Genomic DNA, 21355 nt, shown 5'->3' with positions numbered 1-21355 from the left:
GGAAGGTACAAAGGCAGCAAGGTTAGTTTAGAATTGCTGCACAAAACAAAAACATGCAGATTCTGCCAATGGCCTCCTTAAACACTCTAAATTACTCTGGTCACTTTACCAACATTGCACCAATGAGCAGTTGGCATTTTATCTGAATGTTTCAGTGCTTACCTTTTGCTCATGTGGGGTTACAACAATATAAAAACAGTAATATTACTGCAGGAGTTACTGGCTGGAGATATCAATTACTGCACCTCACAGACATGGTGAATCTGAACTCTAGCAGCTTGGGATGGCACAAGCTGTCTCACACAAATGTCCCAATTGCTTGCTTGCTGTTACAAAGTGAGGAAACTACTATTAATAATATCATGCAGTTGCAGGAGCACCCTCAAGTGTTTGAACTAAGTACTGATAGTGCAATCACACACGCAGCAACATATCACCACAAGGAAGCTGGTTTGCTATCAGCCTGGCTTTTGACAATGTTTTTTTTTCGATGGGATGTACGTAAAATGCAAAACTTAACTTCACCTTTCTCCCCCCTAAATTGCTTTATAGGGCAAAATGTTTCTCAGAAAAACGCAGTAGACAGATGTAACATTTTTAACCAGTAAACTCTGCTCCAGCTGCGGAAAACCAACCCAGCTCAATATTCAAATGAGCCCTTAAATTGGTTCCTGACACTCCTGTGTGGAACAGGCTGGATGATGATTTCAATTTTCAGTTTGAGTCTTGTTCTCAGTAGAAGATCCCAGAGTGATAATTTTGGATTGTGGGCTGGCAATGATCCCTGATGTGTAATGGTCTAACAGGCAGTCTTTAAAATAGAGTGCACCGACAGAACAACACTTCTTAACAGTTGTATTTTTGGAAGGAGACGTGCTCTAAATAACCCAGCAAGACAAAGCAGAGTGGTCTTCTTGCTGGTCTGTGCTGAGGAGTGTCACATTGTGGATGGTAAAATCCAACCCTAGCCTTGTGCACATTCAGCCCAAAATGAAGTAAAGCCAACACAAAATAGATAGGGCACATTCAGAGCTTCATCATTGCTTATCTGTTAGAGGGTTATAATCCTGTTCAGTCAGGAAAGCTATTTTGGTGCAGCAGTTTGTGTCCCTATCTCTGGGCCAGAAGGTCCTGGTTTAAGTCCATGAGGTAGCTGTGTCCAAATAGGTCAATTAAAATGGCCACACTCAGTTCTATATGGCTCTATGACAACCCAGTTAGGAATTGTTGGCATTTAAAAAGAGATGTGAATACCTTGTTTAAACCAAACTGTGTCACAATATTTCTAACTTTTAAACAAAACAAACTTCTCTTGTACATAAAGTAACTGCACAAAACAAGAGCTATTAACAACATGATTTATGACTGAACTGGAAACAAAAAATGCTGGAGATCACAACAGATCACGCAACATTCATGGAGAGAAAAGGAAACTAAAGTTTTGAGTCTAGATCACTCTTCCTCAGAGCTGTTGTGAAATAGCTCTGGTATACTTGCTACTGCAGACACAATATTTCAAGTTAATTACTTCTCTATGGACCATCCATAATAAGTATTCCGCCATCCTCAGTAAAATTCTCCACAACTGCATCTATTCTCTTTAATTTACCCTCCTTTGTCTGTGGAGACATCAGTCTCTTGTTCAGATTTCTTTTCAATATTTTCAAGCTAATCCTCTGGTCACTTCTTTTGCAGTGTGACACTGAGGCCCGCAGTAGATTCATCCAAATTAGGCAATCTTGCAACTTCTGTTTCCTCACATTTTTCAAACTGGGATTACAATGAGTGTTTGCTCCCAGGTTGGGTGGGCAGAGTCGTCACCTCGCAGCTTCACAAACCCTGTCTGGGGAGAAAATGACTTGCGATAGCAAAATTCCCCGTGAGGGAGGCTGTGTGACCTGGAATTGAGTGCAGAAACTGGCTACATGGAAGTCCGGCCGTGGTGCACCAGCACTGCATTAAAGTGTAAATTAAAAAATGAACAAAACATGAAATATCGTTCCAGCCCTCTCACACTCAATATGCTCTGTCCATGCCACTACATGCCTCTCATCCACTCCTCCAAAGTATGCCCCCAAACAAGCCCCCACCCCCACACCTAGTTATTACACTGATACATGCCCACGATTCCTTATATCCTCCATGTCACCTATGCACTCCTGTCCAACGCTCATGGCCTTCAATACACTCCATATCAACACATTCCCCCACCACCAGCCCCACACCCCCAACATCCCCATTATGCTTTATAGTTTCAAAGGCAAATTATTGACAATTCATACCAATATAAACACACACACCATTCTGTTGCCTTACAAATGTGATGCTAACTGAACTACACAAAAGTGAGGACTACAGATGCTGGTCATTAGAGTCGGAGTGTGGTGCTGAAAAATAGACATTTCAGGCAAAAGCCCTTCATCAGGAATGAGGCTGGGAGCCTCGGGGGTGGAGAGATAAATAGGAGGATGTGGGGCTGGGGCAAAGATAGCTGAGAGCACAACAGGTAGATGGAGGTGGGGGTAATGGTGATAGGTCAGAGAGGAGAGTAGAGCGGATAGGTGGGAAGGAAGATGGACAGATAGGAGAGGTTATGAGGGCGGTGCCAAGTTGGAAGGTTGGATCTGGGATAAGGTGGGGGGAGGGGAAATGAGGAAACTGGTGAAATCCACATTAATGCCATGGGGTTGCAGGGTCCTGAGGCGGAAGATGAGGCATTCTTCCTCCAGACGTCAGGTAGTTAGGGAGTGGCGATGGAGGAGGCCCAGGACCTGCATGTCCTCGGCAGAGTGGGAGGGGGAGTTGAAGTACTCAGCCGCAGGGCGGTGGGGTTGGTTGGCGCGGGTGTCCTGGAGATGTTCTCTGAAGCGGTCTGCGAGTAGGTGTCGTGTCTCCCCAGTACAGAGGAGACTGCATCAGGAGCAACAGATACAGTAAATGACATTTGTGGATGTGCAGGTGAAACTTTCATGGATGTGGAAGACTGCTTTGGGGCCTTGAACAGAGATGAGGGGGTAGGCGTGGGTGCAGGTTTTGCAATTCCTGCGGTGGGAGGGGAGGGTGGACCTGACAAGAGAGTCACGGAGGGAACAGTCTTTACGGAAAGCAGATAGGGGTGGGGAGAGAAGTATATCTTTGGTGGTGGAGTCCATTTGTAGGTGGTGCAAATGGCGTCTTTAAAGAAGGAGGCCATCTGGTGTGTTCTGTGGTGGAACTGGTTCTCCTGGGAGCAGATGGGGCAGAGGCAGAGGAATTGGGAATAAGGAGGCAGGGTGGGAGGAGGTATAGTCCAGGTAGCTGTGGGAATTGGTGGGTTTGTAGAAGATGTCAGTGTTGAGTGAGTCCCTATTGATGGAGATGGAAAGATCCAGGAAGGGGAGGGAGGCGTCTGAGATGATCCAGGTGAATTTAAGGTCGGGGTGGAATGTGAAGTTGATGAACTGTTCAACCTTCTTGTGGGAGCACGAGGTGGCGCCGATGCAGTCATCAATGTAGCGGAGGGAAAGATGGGGAATGGTGTCGGTGTAACTAATTTAACTAGGAATCTACCATGGGCATACACATTAGAACCCATCAAAAAGATTGGATTAAAGAAAGTTCTAAAAAAATAGGATTTCAAATGTCTATTACAAACTACACTGTATTGGAAGAAAAGTTACACACTTTAAAAATATCATTTTTCCATTCCTTTAGCTGGAATAACGTCTTACAACAAACATATTACTCTACAGTGCAATCCCTTGTAACAACAAACATTGGAATTTATTCACAGGATCACTTCAAAGAGTCCATAACAATTTGCAATGAACAAACTGTGGAAGGGAAAGTACCACTCCTTGAGAACAGATAGTTTGGAACTCTGTCCTGAGGCAATAACTCAATATCAGAAATCCCCGGCCTATGTCAACAGAATAAAATAGCGACCAATTGTTTTTGTTTCAAACAATCCAGACTTTTTAAGACTTAAAGGCAAGGTCTTTTAAATGCCTTAACAAAGCTACTACTTGTAGTCCTGAAGGAGGGTCATTGGAACTGAAACATTAACTCTTGCTTCTCTCCACAGAGTTTCTCCAGCAGTTTCTGGTTTTGTTTCAGATTTCCAGCATCGACAAACATTCATGATTACTTTAACAATTGCAAGGGGTACCTTACCTCTACAAAAGGACAATTTATATCCCCCAAAAGGTAATCTCAGCCAGACCAAAAGGGGTACCTTTCCTCTCCACAAGTTATCCTGGCTCGCCAAACAAATATCCACCAAGACCAGATCTACTCTTCCAAGTCTTATCCACAAACTGCAGGTTTCATACTCCAAAGGCTACCGATGTCCCACTTCAGTGGTTGCAGCTGATGGTTTAAATAGTGAGCAGCGTCTGTATCTCATGCATGTGCAAATGCTATCTTTGGGGACTAGGCACACAATTTTCAGCTAGTCCTGCAGTTTTTGCCGAATGGAACATCTCTCAAAAATCTGGGTCAAAGTGTGAACCACCTTTCACAATTACATTATGACTTTTTTTTGATCATTCATTCACAGGACATGGGTGCCACTGGTTTGGCCAGCATTTATTGCCCGTCACTAATTACCTGGAGGGCAGTCAAGAGTCAACCACATTGCTATGGGTCTGCAGTCATATATAGGCTGGATCAGGCAAGAATTTTAAGATTTCCTTCCCTGGGATATTCTGACAATCGACATGGATAGAAAATAGACTAGCAGGTATAAAACATAAAGTAGGAAGAAATGTGTCTTTTTCTGAGTGGCACTGCAGAGATCGGTGCTATTCTGAATTAATTTAAATGATTGCAATATCTTAAAACTTGCAAACGACACAAAACTGGATTAAAGGATGAGTTTTGAGGAAGATGTAGAGATGTTACAATATGATTTAGACAGGTTGAGTGGGTGGGCAGATGCAGTGTAATGCAAATATATGGGAGGTTAGTCATTTTGGGAGCAAACAAATAGGAAGGCAGTATTTGACTCGCTGTAAATTAAGAAAGGGGAGATGGACACCCAGCTCATGATGGACATGTGCACCAGTCGCTGCAAGCAAGCATGCAGGTGCAGTAGGCAGTAAAGGCAGCAAACTGTGTATTGGCCTTCATAGTATGAGAATTCGATTACAGGAAGAAGAATGTCTTTCTGCAATTGAAGAAGGCATTGTGAGGCCAAACCAGGAACACTGTGTGCAGTATTGTTCTCTTTATCTGAAGAAGGACATTCTCACTACAGAGGAAGTGCAACGGAGATTAACCAAATAGATTCCTGGGATGACAGGACTGACCTATGAGGGGAAATTGAGTTGGTGAGGATTGCATTCATTCAAGTTTAGAAGAATGAGGAGAGATCTCACAGAAACCAATAAAATTTGAGCATGACTAAATAGGTTAGATACAGAAAGGATCACCCTGAGTCCAGAACCAGGGGTCATAGTTTAAGGATAAGGGGTAAACTTTGTAGGACTAAGACGAGGAGAAATTCCTTCACCCTGAGAGTGGTGAGCCTGAGGAATTCACTACCACAGAAAATGGTTCTGGCTAAAAAGGTGTGTTTTTTCAAGAAGCAGTTTGATATAGCTCTGAAGGTGAAAGGGATAAAGGGACAGGGTGAGGGTGGAATTAACTTACTGAACTCAGTGATCACCCATGTTCATATTGAATCAGAGCAGGCTCGAGGGGTCAACTGACATACTCCTGCTCCTATCTTCTCTGTGTTTCATGGTTGTCATTAGATTCTTAATTCCAGATTTCAATTGAATTCAAATTCTATCATTTATCATGGCAGAACTCGAACTGGTCCCTGGAACATTACCTGATCTTTGGATTATTAGTCCAGTGCCAATAACAGTAGGCCATTAGCATTGGTCTGTCCAACTGTCACTTATTTTTGTTAATGTTTCTCATCGATTTGAAAATTACACAAGATCCAAGCTGGAATGAAAATCAGAGCAACACAATAAACATCCAGATAAACTGAAACTGGAGAGCCTTCTTAAACTTCACCCATCTCCATGCCCATGTCGTCAGCACCAGACTATCCTTATAAAGACGATTAGACAAACATGGGAAACCTCTGAACTTCCTTAACTTAGGTTGAACTTTGCACATCCTTGCCAGGTGCTCTGGCAATTAATAAGTTACCATAGTATCTTTACTGTTATACTTATAGACTCAGCATCATAAAGCACAGAAACAGACCCTTCAGTCCAACTAGTCCATGCCGAACATAATCTCAAACTAAACGTGCTTCCTGCCTGTTCTTGGCCTATATCCCTTCAAACCTTTCCTATTTATGTACTTATCCAAATGTCTTTTAATTCTTGTAATTGTGCCCAGATCCACCACTTCCTCAGGAAGTTCACTCCACATGCAAACCACCATCATCGTGAAAAGGAATTGCCTTTTTCTGAATGTTTGCAAATGCAACAAAATCTGGATTATCTCCAGGTTTTGGCTGACAAATGACAAGTAAAATTCTTACCATGCAAATGCCAGGCAATGACCAGCAATAAGAGAAAATCTAACCACCCCTTTGTCATTCAATGGTGTTACCATCACTGAATCACCTGCTGTCACCTGCTGTTAACATCCTGGGGTTAATGTTGACCAGAAACTCAACTGAATTCTCCTATAAATACAGTGGCTACAAGAACTGAACAGCAGCTGGGAATACTGTGGCAAGTAACTCACCTCCTGACTCTCCAAAGCTCCTGCATCATCTGCAAGGCACAAGTCAAGAGTGTGTTGGAATACTTCCCACTTGCCTGGATGGTGTAGCCCCAACAGCACTCAAGAAGCTTGACACTATCCAGGACAGAGCAGCCCATTTGATTGGCACCACATTCACAAGCATCCATTCCCTCCACCACTCACGCTCATTAACAGCAGTGTGTACTATTGACAAGATGCACTGCAGAAATTCAACAAAAATCCTGAGACAGCACCTTCCAAACCCACAATCACTTCCATTGAGAAAGGCATGGACAGTAGAAACATGAGAACATTAACACCTGCAAGTATCTCTAAGCCACTCACCATCCTAACTTGGAAATATATGGCTGTTCCTTCACTGTTGCTGGGTCAAAATCTTAGAATTCCCTCACGAAGAGTGTCATGGGTCTACCTACAATGGACTGCAGCGGTTCAAGATGGCAGCTCATTATCACCACCAACACCATGACCTGAACAGCAACTGCAGACAGGCAATAAATGTTGGCCTGCCAGCGATACCCATGTCCCACCAATGAAAAATAAAATCTGGGATGAATTATTACCTTTAAAATATTAAATGAACCATGAACTAGATATTTGCAATAACATGTTTCGAAACAATTCTAATAGGGACCTTTCTTGGAATGTTTCAACATAGACCAGAAAGCATATCCATCATTAGAATATTATTCAAGCTTTATATATTAGTCACGCAGAATTCCAGTAAAATTGACCCCAACTGACTAACTGGGGAAGTGGAATGACATCGAGGAGTTGGTTCAATCTTTGTACTGGCTGTGGAGGAATCTCTCCTCACTTTTGGTCACAGGTTACATACAATCAGTTTTCTCTCTCTTTTTTTCTAATGCCTATGGTCCTTTATGTAATCAAGCGTAGCAGTTTAACAATTGTTATCTGGGCATATCACTCAAAAATGTTTTTAGTCCAAATGCACACAAATTGTGAGTCAAATAAAAGGTGTGATATGAGCTCTGATCACAAGGAGGGGCTGTTGCGACACACTTGGATGCTGGTATTTTATAATTAGATCTTAGGCAGTGTGGGGCACTCCTGAGTATGAATTTTGTCACTGTATTGAAATAGGGAGGAAACAGAGAAGATTCATTAAGCTGTTTACGAAAACCTGCTGGAAATGACAAGTTCAGGCAACATCCATGGAGGGAAAGAGTTAATGTTCAGGTTCAAGGAGCTGATCTGATTCGAGTTGGAACAGTAACTTGGTTTTTTTCGATAGATGCTGCCTTACCTGCTCAGCATTTCCAGCCCTTTTTGTTTTCTTTTTATTTAGATTTCCAAAAATCTGTCTTATTTTGCTTTTATAATGGATTTTTAGAAAAATGTTGCCAGGACCGAAGAGGTTAAGCTATGACTGAATAAGCTGGAGTTGTTTTCCTTAAAACACAAAAGGCTGATTTTAAATGAGGTGTATAAAATTATTAAGTGCCTAAATATAATCAATAGGAAAAACTACTTTCATTTAGCAGAATGTCCAGTAATTAAGAGGGCACAACAGTGATGCAGTTTTGTGGAAGGGGTTGAAGAGAATCTCTTACAGCCACATGTTGGTGAACTTGAAGTTTCGTATTCACTTGTTGTGCTGTAACTCACAAGGCTACAGGCTGACAGCTGGGAAGTGAGATCAGGCTGGAATACTCATTTTCAGATGACATAGACACAATGGGCCAAATGACCCCCTTCAATGTTGTAAATTGCTTTGCCTCAGAGAGATACCCTGACGACATTTAAAAGTAGGACTGCCACTGAGCTCAAGAGAAAACCCAAAGTGAGAACCGCATTTTGTATTTATACAAGGCCCAGACAGGTTGAAAATACTTTGATCTCTGCAACCCTGAATTAATATTCAGCGCAACCTAATCATATCAAACTATCTTTATTCCAAAGGCTAGAGCTGAGTTTGGCTGGTTTGGTCTAGTGACACAGCTACCAAACATTATAAGCATTCATTAAACTAGTTAATTAGAGAAGAGTGACACAATGGTATTTATAGCCTTGAGCTTGAAGTACAGACACTGAAAATTTCATTGTTACTGCTAATTTGAATACAATACGGAGCAAAATATACAATTCACTTAGAAACTATTTATTGTTCGCCCATGCCCCATGGGGATAATACTTGGGATTAGACTGTTAGAAATCTTCCAATTAAATATCAAGAAATCTTTTGAAGTGGAGGTGGAAGAAGTGTGTAGTGCTTCCCTCAGAAAATAAATAAACCTATTTGCAATTTTATTTCACAGTTGACCATGCGATAATCGATTTCTGCTTCACAGGGTGAAAGGCCATATGAGTTACATAAACGGCGCTTCAGGCTGAGCCCAGTACTAATAAACAGAAAAACAGAACACAAGGCACTGCTTTTGTCACTGGGGATTTATACAGTCCGGCAGGCATATGCTGCTTCTTAACATGCATTATGTTCCAGTGTATCTACCAAACAATGTTTTCATTCATACAAACACAGATTAAAGACCAAATCCTATTAGTTCCCTGGTCACTGAACTTCTACTGAGGAACACAGTGACATTCTGCTGCTCAATTGGCAATAATGAACTTTAATACTGGCATCTAGCCAAGAAACGTGTTTGTTTCTTACTGCATGTACGCACCTTTCCAATCATGTGACAATAGAAAGTCCAAGGTCCCTTCGTCAGAGTATGTCTCAATGTGAATATCAGCAAACAGAACAGGCACCTGCAACCATTTCTATCAACCTCTAACGAATTAGCATACTGAAACCAAACTGCTATCCGGTTTTGTTTAATACTCAGGATCATAAGTCATTTGACAACAACATCACCATAGAAAACACCTATCAAGTAGCATTAAGAACTACTTACCAACTCATAGTTGACCGGTGGCAAGCATGGTGTCACAACCTGGAAAAAAAGAACAAGACAGCAGGTTTAATTTCAATATTTTGAGGCAAGGAAAACAAAGAACAGCCATGCAACACTTTCACTTTTAAAACGAGATTTTCTTAAAAATCACAATGGCTGAAGAGGGAAAAGGACTACATTTCCAGTGCTGAAGGTAATAATGCTGTTTTAGGAAAATATTAACCAGCCAGCTAGCAGCACATCCTTGAGACCATGCCACCCATTTCCTGATAAACACTCGTTGTGTAATTAAGCCAGAACAAACTAACAAAGTAAACACACACCTAGTCTACCTGCAGTGGATAGCTCCAAATGATTACATTTGTGCTTCTTGAGTGCATTTAACAAAATCTTACACCAACCATATTGTGAGTTTGAACATGCAATGACCAATACTGGTTAATGATTTACCTAAAGTTTTCCTCCATATTTAAAAGTTGCAACAGGCAAGTAGCCTACTGAATATAGGGTAATCTCAACTGTCACTGGGGATCTTTACACGTCCAATCAACTGTTGTGACATGCTTTAATCAAAATGTATTTTACATCAACAGATTCATGGGTGAGAAATTTGAGTTTTCACTATTATTTGGAAGTTTTGTTTGTTTTCAGTACATTTGCAATACTCAGGTACATTTTGTACCTAGCTATGAGTTCAGAATGTTGTAAGTTATGCATTATTTTTATTGTCTCAGGATTATTACATCACAACACATGCATTTTTACTGTGAAGTTAGAAAGATCTTAAACCAAGATTTCTCTCATATTAATTTATGTTTTCCTCTTGAATTCACAACTTGAATGACATTGGTGGAGTTAGATTTGTTGCTCACTGTTTGCTATCCTTTGAGCATGACGATCATCTTCTTAAGTTGCTTTGTAGCCATTGTCCTTATAGCTAAGTGAATAACAATGTTGCGTTCAAATAGTACAGAGAGCACTGAAGAACGTGCAAAGGCTGAAGTTCAATCACAGGGTTCAGATGTTGTTCTCATTATCTGGATAAATCTAAATTCCTTGATTGATCACAAATTGCTCAGTTGGTAGCAATTTCACTTTTGAAAAGATTGCTCCTCCATGTCTCACTCCAAGACCTTTGCACATCATCTAGTATGACATTTCAGAGCAGAATGAAAAGAATCTGCATTGCATCAGGTAGTTTTACTGATAAACTGCAAAAACCAAGGTCCTTACCATCTGTTTAGATGGACATTAAGACAAATCAGAACCAGCTGATCTTTCAGGCTCAACGTGCACTTCACCCAGTTCAATTTACCAGCACGTTAATCAAAGCTCAATTTTTAAAGAATACTGCTGGGCTGAATGTTTACCAACAGTCCCAGCAGCTGTCATGGTTAACATTTGGAAACTCTTGACAGACCAAGAAAGTTAAAACGTAAACTTCAGGAGTGTTTAAAATGCTGATGAATAAAATAAAATGACAGGAAACACTCAAACAAGGTTGAAAGGTTGCATGTGTTTGTTGCAGAGCGTTTGCCTCTTTACAAATAACTTGCTTTAGACATTACACAGACTGGTAGTTACCTGATAATATAAACATGAGAGGAAGATTATTGTGGCATAAGAGGCATATGTGCACTTATCTGGCCAGATAGAACCTTTTTTCTCATCTGAAAACTTTCTTCCCTAATTCTTTCAAAGTCTTTTGCTCGAATGTCTCATTTAAAAACAAATTTGTACAAATAACAAATAAACTTTCATTTACTCAGCATCTTTACACATCTCTGCGCGATCCTAAAGCTTAAAATTCAATTAAGTATTTATGAAATGCAGTCACGTCCATTAGGCAGGCAAATGCAGCAAGCAGCTCCTTCACAGCAAAATCTCACAAATGTTGTGGTTCTGTTCGCCGAGCTGGAAATTTTTGTTGCAAAACTAATGTAGTGTACAAAATCCCTTGCAAGGACTGCACAAAACACTATATAGGACAAACAGGAAGACAGCTAACGATCCGCATCCATGAACATCAACTAGCCACGAAACGACACGACCAGCTATCCTAAGTAGCCACACACGCAGACGACAAGCAACATGAATTCGACTGGGACAACACTACCATGATAGGGCAAGCCAAACAAAGAACAGCCAGGGAATTCCTAGAAGCATGGCATTCATCCACAAACTCCATCAACAAACACATCGACCTGGACCCAATATACCGGCCACTACAGCGGACAGCTGAAACTGACAACCGGAAACGGCAGGGACAGGCCACTATAAATGCCGGAGGAAACACCACAGAAGCGCTTCACAGGAGGCTCCCAAGCACTGAGGATGTCACCTAGACAGGGGACGAAACGTTTGCAACAAAAATTTCCAGCTCGGCGAACAGAACCACAACAACGAGCACCCGAGCTACAAATCTTCACCCAAACTTTGAATCTCACAAATAGCAAGTGCATGAATGACCAGATTATTTTCTTTGATTTAATGACATTGCTTGAAGGATTCATCAAGTTAGCCAAGGTTCCAGGAAAAAGTGTCCTTATTTTTCTTCAAATAACACCATAGCAACTTTTAGGTTCACCTGAGAGGTTGATGTCTCATCGAAGACCCAGCATCGATGCCAGGAGCAGCACTCCCTATACAACATACTAAAACGACAACCTGGATGATGTGCTGAGGTCTCTGAAGTGGTGTTCAAGTACTGCCACCAATGTACCTTTCTACTCTTTCCAAAGGCCCTATTGTTCAACAGTGACACAGGACAAGTGAATATTGATCAGAAAAAGCACTTGCCTGAACAGACAGATGTAGTTTATTACACGATAGTGGCAGGTACAAGTTACATAGCTTTCATTCTTACATCTAACAAGCCAATCAGAGAAGAACGATTTCCCATTGTCTCCATTGAAATCTTAAGCTAGAATCCCCCTTTCCCCAACCAAGACAATAGGACATCAGCAGATTGGATGAAAATGTAGTCTCCAACATTAACCCTTTAATCACCATATGCACCAACTTTCACACATGACCATCACACACAGCAACAACAACCAAAAATAATAATTTTTGGGATGCATTTACCTGAAATATAACTCAAATAGCTATCCAAACTCCACTGTGAAGGATTCTGATCTCAAACACTGTTTCTAGTAATCAAGTTTCCAAATGGAAGATGAAGTGGATGACACCTAGAGGTGATCATACTGTAGCCTCTCTTCGAAAAACAAGGCACAATGAGATATATGATATAAGAAACAGAGTGTAGGAAGTACATATTAATTAGAAATTATACATCATGTTCATCACCTACTCTTCAATGTGTTCGTCAAAAAGCAATTATCCATTAGGCCAGAGATAGACATGCTGTGATTTTCAAAGAGACACAGCAACGTCAGCATATCCATTTGTGTTGCTCAAGTGGTAATGGTGAACTGATACTGTACAGCTTCAAATTATTTTAACATATAGAATCCCTTCAGTGTGGAAGCAGGCCATTTGACCCATCTAGTCCACACTGACTCTCTGAAGAACATCCCACATAGAACCTCAACCTTACCCTTTCCCAGAAACCCTGCATTGCCCACAGCTAACCATTCCTGATGAAGGGCTCTTGCCCAAAGCGTCGATAATCTTGCTCCTTGTATGCTACCTGACCTGCTGTGCCTTTCCAGCACCCCACTCTTGACTCTGATCTCCAGCATCTGCACTCCTCACTTTCTCACAGCTAACCAACCTAGCCTGCACATCCCTGGACACTTATGGGCAACTTAGCATGGCCGTTCCACCTAACCTGCACATCTCTGGACTGTGGAGGGAAACTGAAGCACACAGAGGAAACCCACACAGACACAGGGAGAATGTGTATACTTCACTCAGATAGTCGCCTCAGGTTGGAATCAAACCTGGGTCCCTGGTGCTGTGAGGCAGCCGTGCTAGCTAAAGAGCCACCGTGCTGTCCAAACAGTCATATTATACAAGACCGCAAAGAGGAAAACAAGACTTTTTGCATCCAAATGCAGCAAGATGTAATTCTGAAACTTGCTCAAGATGTTTTCCTTTCGATTTTCTAAATCCTGACAGAGGATATATTATGACCAGGAGTAACTTTGCTTTTACTATTGCATGAAGAGTAAGGCTGCTAGGTGCAGGGAATGCTGGATGACCAGAGAATTTGAGGTTTTGATCAAGAAAAAGAAGGAAGCATATGTCAGGTATAGACAGGAGAGATCGAGTGAATCCTAAGAAGAGTGTAAAGGCAGTAGGAGTAGACTTAAGAGGGAAATCAGAAGAGCAAAAAGGGGGCATGAGATAGCTTTAGCAATTTGAATTAAGGAGAATCCAAAGGGTTTTCACAAAAACATTAAAGACAAAAGGGTAACTAGGGAGAGAATAGGGATCCTCGAAGATCAGCAAGGTAGCCTTTGTGTGGAGCTGCAGGAGATGGAGGAGATACTAAACAAATATTCTTCATCACTATTTTCTGTGAAGAAGGACATGAGAACAAAGAATGTGGGGAAATAGATGGTGACATCTTGAAAAAATGTCCATATTACAGAGGTAGTGGTACTGGATGTCTTAAAACACATACAGGTGCTTAAATCCCCAGGACCTGATCAGATGTACCAGAGAGCTCTGTGGGAAGCTAGGGAAGTGATTGCTGGGCCTCTTGCAGAGATATTTGTATCATCTATAGTCCCAGGTGCGGTGCCGGAAGACTAGAGGTTGGCTAACTATTTAGGAAAGTGGTAAGGAAAAGCCAGGGAACATGGAGCAGTGAGCCTTACATCAGTGTTGGTGGGCGAAATCCTGAGGAACAAGATGTCCATGCATTTGGAAAGGCAAGGACATTGTTTATTCCCACACATAAAACCAAGAGGATTGATGAGGGCAGAGTAGTGCACAGAATCTATATGGACTTTAGTAAGACATTCGACAAGGTTCCCCATGGGAGAGTGGTAAGCAAGGTTACATCACATGGAATACAAAGAGAACTAGCCATTTGGATACAAAACTGGCTCGAGGGTGGAGGGTTGTTTTTCAGACTGGAGGCCTGTGACCAGTGGAGTGCTACAAGGAAAAGGTGGTGGGTCCACTGCTTTTCATCATTATATAAAATGATTTAGGTATGCACATAGAAGGTACAGTTAGTATGTTTGCAGATGACACCAAAATTGGAGGTGGAGCAGACAACTAAGAAGGTTTCCACAGAGTACAACAGAGTCTTGATCAGATGGGGCAAGGAGTAACAGATGGAGTTTAATTTAGATAAATGTGAGGTGCTGCCATTTGGGATGGCAGGATTTATACACTTAATGGTAAGGTCCTAGGGAGTGTTGTTGAACAAAGAGACCTTGGAGTGTAGGTTCATAGCTCTGTGAAAGTAGAGTCGCAGGTAAATAGGATAGTGAAGGAGGCGCTTCGTATGCTTTCCTTTATTGGTCAGAGCATTGAGTACAGGAGTTGGGAGGTCATGTTGCAGCTGTATAGGACATTGGTGAGGCCACTTTTGAAATACAGTGTGTAATTCTAGTCTCCCAAGGATGTTGAGAAACTTGAAATGATTCAGAAAAGATTTACTAGGATGTTGCCAGGACTAAAGGGTTTGAGCTACAGGGAGAGGGTGAATAGGCTGGGGTTGCTTTCCCTGGAGCACAGGAGGCTGAGGGATGACCTTATAGAAGTTTATAAAATCATGGGGGAGCATGGAAAAGCTAAATAGACATGGTCTTTTCCCTGGGTGGGAGAGTCCAGAGCTAGAAGGCATAAAATTAACGTGAGAGGGGAAAAATGTAAAAGGGATCTAAGGGGCAACTTTTTCACGCAGAGGGTGGTGCATGTATTGAACGAGCTGCCAGAGGAAGTGGTGGAAGCTGGTAGAATGACAACATTTAAAAGGCATCTGGATGGGTACAGGAGTAGCAAGGATTTAGAGGGATATGGGCCAAGAGCTGGTAAATGGGACTAGATTAGGTTAGGATATCTGGTCAGCATGGATAAGTTGAACCAAAGGGTCTGTTTCCGTGCTGTACATCTCTACAACAAGAAAAGTTACAGAAGAGATAGGAATGAAAAACAGAAAAGAATGGGCAACATGATGGTAACTTCTCCAACTCCCCTACATATGCTTATGCAAAATAGCAACCTTAGACATATCATTGTGTCCAGCAAAACATTCTTGTGGATAACCCACTAGTTGAGTTTCACAGCCCCTTCAGGAAACACGTAGCAGCAGTTGGTTACTTTATAAATAAAGCATAGCAAAGCAAGAAGAAGGGCTGAGGATTAAAAAAATTACACAGGCAGTTCATTAGGACAATTTGTGCTGATCCAGGTTGAATTGCGATTTTAGACAGATCCTGCTGAGAACCTGTGTAGGTGAACAAGCACAATGTGATAGTGATAGATTTTCTGGCAATATATATATACATATTAATATTTTAAATTACATTTCCACTTGTGTTCTATTCAATGTCATTCATTACTGCCCAATCACTGGGGTGAAAAGCTGACTTGTCTCCAGTCAAGTGTCAAAGTATAATTGTTTTAATGCTCTATCCAATTATGGGAACACCATACCATCAGTCTGACACCTCGACTGTTTCTAAATTGTCAGACATCCAGTACTGAATGAACCGAAATGAGCTGCAATGAAACGTTCGCAAGACTGAAGCCATCATCTTCAGTCCAAGCTCCTAACTCTGCTCCCTAGGTATCTACAACAGTATCATATTTGATCCTGACCTGAGCTTCCAGAATATATTTCCCCAAAAAGATTCCAATGTTCACCTCTGTATTAACTTCCTACTTTAGCCTTGCCCCAGCTCATCTGCTGCTCAAGCTTTCAGACAACCCTTTGTTAACTTGAGATTTGATAATTGCAATATACTTTTTGCTCCCTCTCATATTTCAGAAAACTGTACTCATTTAAAACTCTGATACCCATGTACATAAGTTCTGTTCAGCCATCACCCATGCTGACCTTGACTAAGTCCCAGTAAAGCAATGCTTCGATTTTAAAACTAGTTTCCAAATCCATTAATGGCCACATCTCTTCCTAACTTGGTAATCTCCTCTCAGTCAACAACCCTCTAAGATATCTGCGCTCAACTGATTCTAGCCTCATAAGCATTCCTCATTAGCTGCTCCATCAGTTGGAGCTGGATCATCTGCTATAAACCGAGCACCAAAATTCCCACCTCAAAACCTTCTGCCTCTACTCTCTTTCAGACAAAATCAATGTTTTGGCCATCTACCCCAATATTGCTTTACGTCACCAGAAAGTGTTCCTATGAAGCACCGTGCAATATCTTACTGCACTAAAGACACTGTATAACTATAAAGTGTTGTATCCATATTGCATATTTGTATTACGCTTCAACAAGAGATAAAGTAATTGTTCAAGTCAAAGTAATTGTTTTTGATATAGCCACCTTACATTCCAAGATTTTTCTTCTCTATTTATTTGTGAGGTTGAGGGCATCGCTGGACAGACCAGCATTTATTGCCCATCCCAGAGGGCGATTAAGAGTCAACCACATCGCTATTGGTCTGGAATCACATACAGGCCAGGCCCGGTAAGGATGGCAGATTCCTTCCCTAAATGACATTAGTGGATCAGATGTATTTTTCCCGACAATCAACAATGGATTCATGGTCATCAGTAGACTCTTTATTCTAGTTTTTTTTTATAAACTGAACTCAAATTCCACTCTCTACTGTGGCAGGATTCAAACCCCAGACCCCAGAATATTTCCTGGGTCTCTGGATTAACAGGTCAATGATAATACCACTAGGCCAAGACCTCCATTTCATTTGACAAATGCAAATGGGATGGCTGGTAATATGGTCTAAATTTTGCATCTGTGCTTTTGGTCCAGAATAGAATGTTGGCCAGGACAATCAGAAATTGTGCTACTCTTCTTCGCTAACCATACATAACAACACATGCAATGTAACTAAATTAGTCATCAACATAAAACGAAAGGCTGTGAACGTTCTTCAGGAAGTTAGCTCCCTGATCTACATGAAAAGTGTGTTACAAAAAACACTTTAAAAAGCTACTTTTTACAGGTTTTTAGTAAGAAATAGTGTTGCATGAAAACACAAAGTTCATGGTCTAAATTGTTTCATGTAAAGCTGAGGGAATCATCATCAAATTCCCCTTGTAGATCATAAATCTGCTGCTTTAAACCAACATTTGTGGAAGGATAGCTGGTAATGTTTAACTTAGGCCAATAAATTAACAAGAATGAACCTGTGTGGAATGTTTTTTCTCTCTTTGAATAGTCTGAAAAATTAATTGCATAATCTGTAACTTGAGTAGAAAGCCACTTTTTGCAGTTTCTCTCATGGACTAATTTCTGATTGGTTTAAGACTGGAAAGATGACTAGAAGATATGAAGGAAATCTCACTCTTCCTTCTCAATCATTATAAAATAGTGGAATGATTGCCTGAGCAATATTTTTTTCAGATAAGGCTGGATTATATGTAGGATGCCTGCATAATACCCTTACATGCAGCCAGACTATTAAATGCAAAGATCTTTTCAGGTCAATAACAGACCATTCAAAGAATGCATTTTGTTAATGCAAAACTCATATCATCATACCCAATCAAACGCTAGGCTGAATTCAAAATGTATTTAATTCCCAATCAGATGAAATTGATTTAATCTTGCACAAATCACTTTTGAAAACATATTTAAAATACTATGCTGAATTCTGCGTACTTTCTAAAAGGAACTGGTTAATTTTTTGGAAGTTCAAGTGTGGATTTTAGATTCTAAGTCTTTGCTGGAAAAAAGCAGTTTAAAAGCTCACATGGTAAAGGCCTTTAAAAGGCCAAGGGGGAGTCAGTGAATATTTAAGTGGACAATTTCTTACAAAATGAACTACAGGAAACAAGTATTGAAATGACTAATGGTTACATCTAAGATTTTGACAAACATTCCTACAGGAGGAATATCATGTGGAATACAGTTCCAGTAAAAACAGTTAAAGTTGAACCAATTATTTTGCTCAGAATGGAACGAGCCAAGTTTTTTAAGCGTGTTCTAACTGGACGTAATGGGGAATTGTTTTGTAGAAGTAGTGACCTGCCAAGAGCAGGTTCTTCATTCTTTATTCCACATCTAGCAGTTTTGTATTTGCCTCTTCAAGTATGTGCTGAGATGATAAATACTCAACATGATTCCTACATTATTGGGTCTGGAAAGTGGAAAACTTCATTGTCAAAGAAAAGATCAGGGCTGATGAGAAGGAATGGGGAGCTGGACAGTAACCTATTGGCTGGGGTTTGCCTATTTTATAATCAGTAAAACATAAAACCACGAGATCATTCCCCATATTTATTCTGCTAAACTCAACTGCCTTGTCCAGACTAACAGTGCTACAGACAGAGTTTTTCATGGATTTACAATTCTGCCACTAATTAAATCAACAAACTTTATCACAGGAAAGTGAAATAGTTAGCTGTCTCCCAGAATCATTAGTAGTGAGTGCTATTGTACAAGAGACGATTTCAAACTCGGCAAGAATTTAGACAGGACTTTGCCAGAGGAAGAAATAAATATTGTAAACCCCTCTCAACTTTGCAGCAGCTTGTGAATGATACAAGGCTCAATATATTGAATGGTGTTCTCTTTCACATATTGATTTTCTTTTGGAAAAGAGTGACAACGTCTGTCCATTCATTTTGATTCAGTTTCCAGCATTTAAATCCATGGAAAGCATGAAACTGCTAAAGAATCCATGTTATACTTGATTCCTCTAATATAAATTGACATAATCACCTTTATTCTGAATTCTAAAAATAAGTATTATATCAACAGAGGAGATTTACTTTGCAAATATTATTTGTGCCTGTATCTGGTCACCAAAAACAAAACTTGGTATATCTCAATTTTTAGCTCAAGGCCAATAAGTAATGGTTTAAAATTAGTCAGCTGCTCCAGATATGAAGCGCAAGACATTCATCATTGGGTATAAGAAAGCTGAAGGCTAAACCATCAAGGAACATATTGGGAAGTGGGATCGGGGAGTTGGTAACAGCAATGTATTTGAGCAAGAGTTTAGCTTTGAATGCATACAGTGCAAGTTAGTTAATCACTGGTGCAACAAAGCTAAGATTTAACAGCATATGCCAGAAGTTACCTTCCAATTGTGCAGCACAGCACTCACCCACCAATACTCTTGTACCCTTTCCATTCTCCTGTACTTCAAAATGTCTCCAGTTTCTACTCAATAGAGATATCATATAGAATCAGAGTCATACAGCATGGAAACAGAACCTTTCCTCCAACCAGTCCGTGCTGAACAATCCCAAACTAAACTAGTCCCCCCTGCCTGCTCCTGGCCCATAGCCCCATCATGACAATTCTTAAGAGTTTTGTTAACAATTAGCTATCAGGTGAATCTCAAAATGCCGTTGATCTGGAATTGTTGAGAAACATTACTGGAAATCTGAAACTGGGATTTATGTGAAAAGCTCAATGAAGATTTGACTGTCTCTTGGAGTCATTTGACACAGGCAGCAATCTGAAACTAGACACACAGGTCAAATATAACACTCAGTGGTCAGGCTTGAAGGGGGCAGCACTATTTCACAAAAACTTGACTGAGAGAAATATTTAGCTTGCAGTCCATGTAGACATTGAAAGAAAATAATATTATTCTAGCTTTTGTTACTCAGAGGAAATGGGCTAAATTTGCTTGAAAAAAAATGTGTGCATCTATCACTTAAGTTTTGTCTCACTGGGGTTACGCTCTGGAAATCATGCCCAGTTATCATGGGATAATCTCACAGGTTACAGATTTTATCAAAGACTGTAGAGTTCTCCAATTTGTGTCCATTAGAAACTAGTTGACAGACAACATGAACCAGGTTTCTGTACTTATGAAGAATTATTATTGGTCAATAAATAATTTCTATACACAGTTATGAACCATCAATATATAACTCAAACCTTGCCCAAACCCTTCCCACCACACATTCAGTCAGTCAAAAAGAAAATGGCGAACAAAAATAAACCAAATGACTATGAATTCTAGAATCAGAAACAAAACAGAAATGGCTGGAAAAACTCAGCATGTCTGGTAGCTTCTGTGGAGAGAAATTAGAGTTAACATTTCAGGTCTGAATAAAAGTCACTGGACCCGAAATATTAACTCTGCTTTCACTCCATAGATGCTGCCAGACTTGCTGAGTTTTCCCAGCCATTTCTGTTTTACTTTCTAAAAAACAAAAATAATGTTATAGGTGGAGGGAAAAGCTGGGAATGCAATTGAATGGTTCCTCTCTACAAGGTTCACTGAAATGACCATTTTGTCTCAGGACTTGCTGCAAATGTGGTCCCCCTTCTTTCACTTGCAAGTAGGAACCACGGGGGGGGGGTAATGTTATAGGTGGAGGGAAAAGCTGGGAATGCAATTGAATGGTTCCTCTCTACAAGGTTCACTGAAATGACCATTTTGTCTCAGGACTTGCTGCAAATGTGGTCCCCCTTCTTTCACTTGCAAGTAGGAACCACGGGGGGGGGGGGGGGACTTCGCTCTTACAAAATCTCTTGACTTCTCAGTTAAGAACTACAACTTGCAGCAACTGGTGAGGTAAGATAATTTTTATTTCATCCAGCTTGAGATTTTTGGTTTACTTGCAGAGAAAAAAGACATTTCCTTCCTTTTTGAAGGTCCAATGGCTCCTGACCAAACATTCACAGCTATAAGCTGTTCAGTTGCCAAGGAGCCAATCACATAGT

At 40.7% G+C, this 21355-nt stretch overlaps 1 protein-coding gene across 2 annotated transcripts in view; it reads right to left on the bottom strand.

The window, feature by feature from the left end:
• The window catches only part of LOC122549908 (tensin-3-like), a 434491-nt gene that overhangs the window by 199599 nt on the left and 213537 nt on the right, over window positions 1-21355 (bottom strand). For both annotated transcript variants that reach the window (XM_043690124.1, XM_043690125.1), the window contains one exon: window positions 9594-9632. In XM_043690124.1, the coding sequence (XP_043546059.1) occupies window positions 9594-9632 (39 nt within the window). The remainder of the gene's footprint in view (window positions 1-9593; window positions 9633-21355) is intronic.

This window comes from Chiloscyllium plagiosum, chromosome 5 (genome assembly GCF_004010195.1).
Source record: "Chiloscyllium plagiosum isolate BGI_BamShark_2017 chromosome 5, ASM401019v2, whole genome shotgun sequence".
NCBI classification, from domain to species: domain Eukaryota; kingdom Metazoa; phylum Chordata; class Chondrichthyes; order Orectolobiformes; family Hemiscylliidae; genus Chiloscyllium; species Chiloscyllium plagiosum.
The sequence above is the reverse complement of the archived record's forward strand: the minus strand, read 5'-3'. Positions and strand labels throughout refer to the sequence as shown.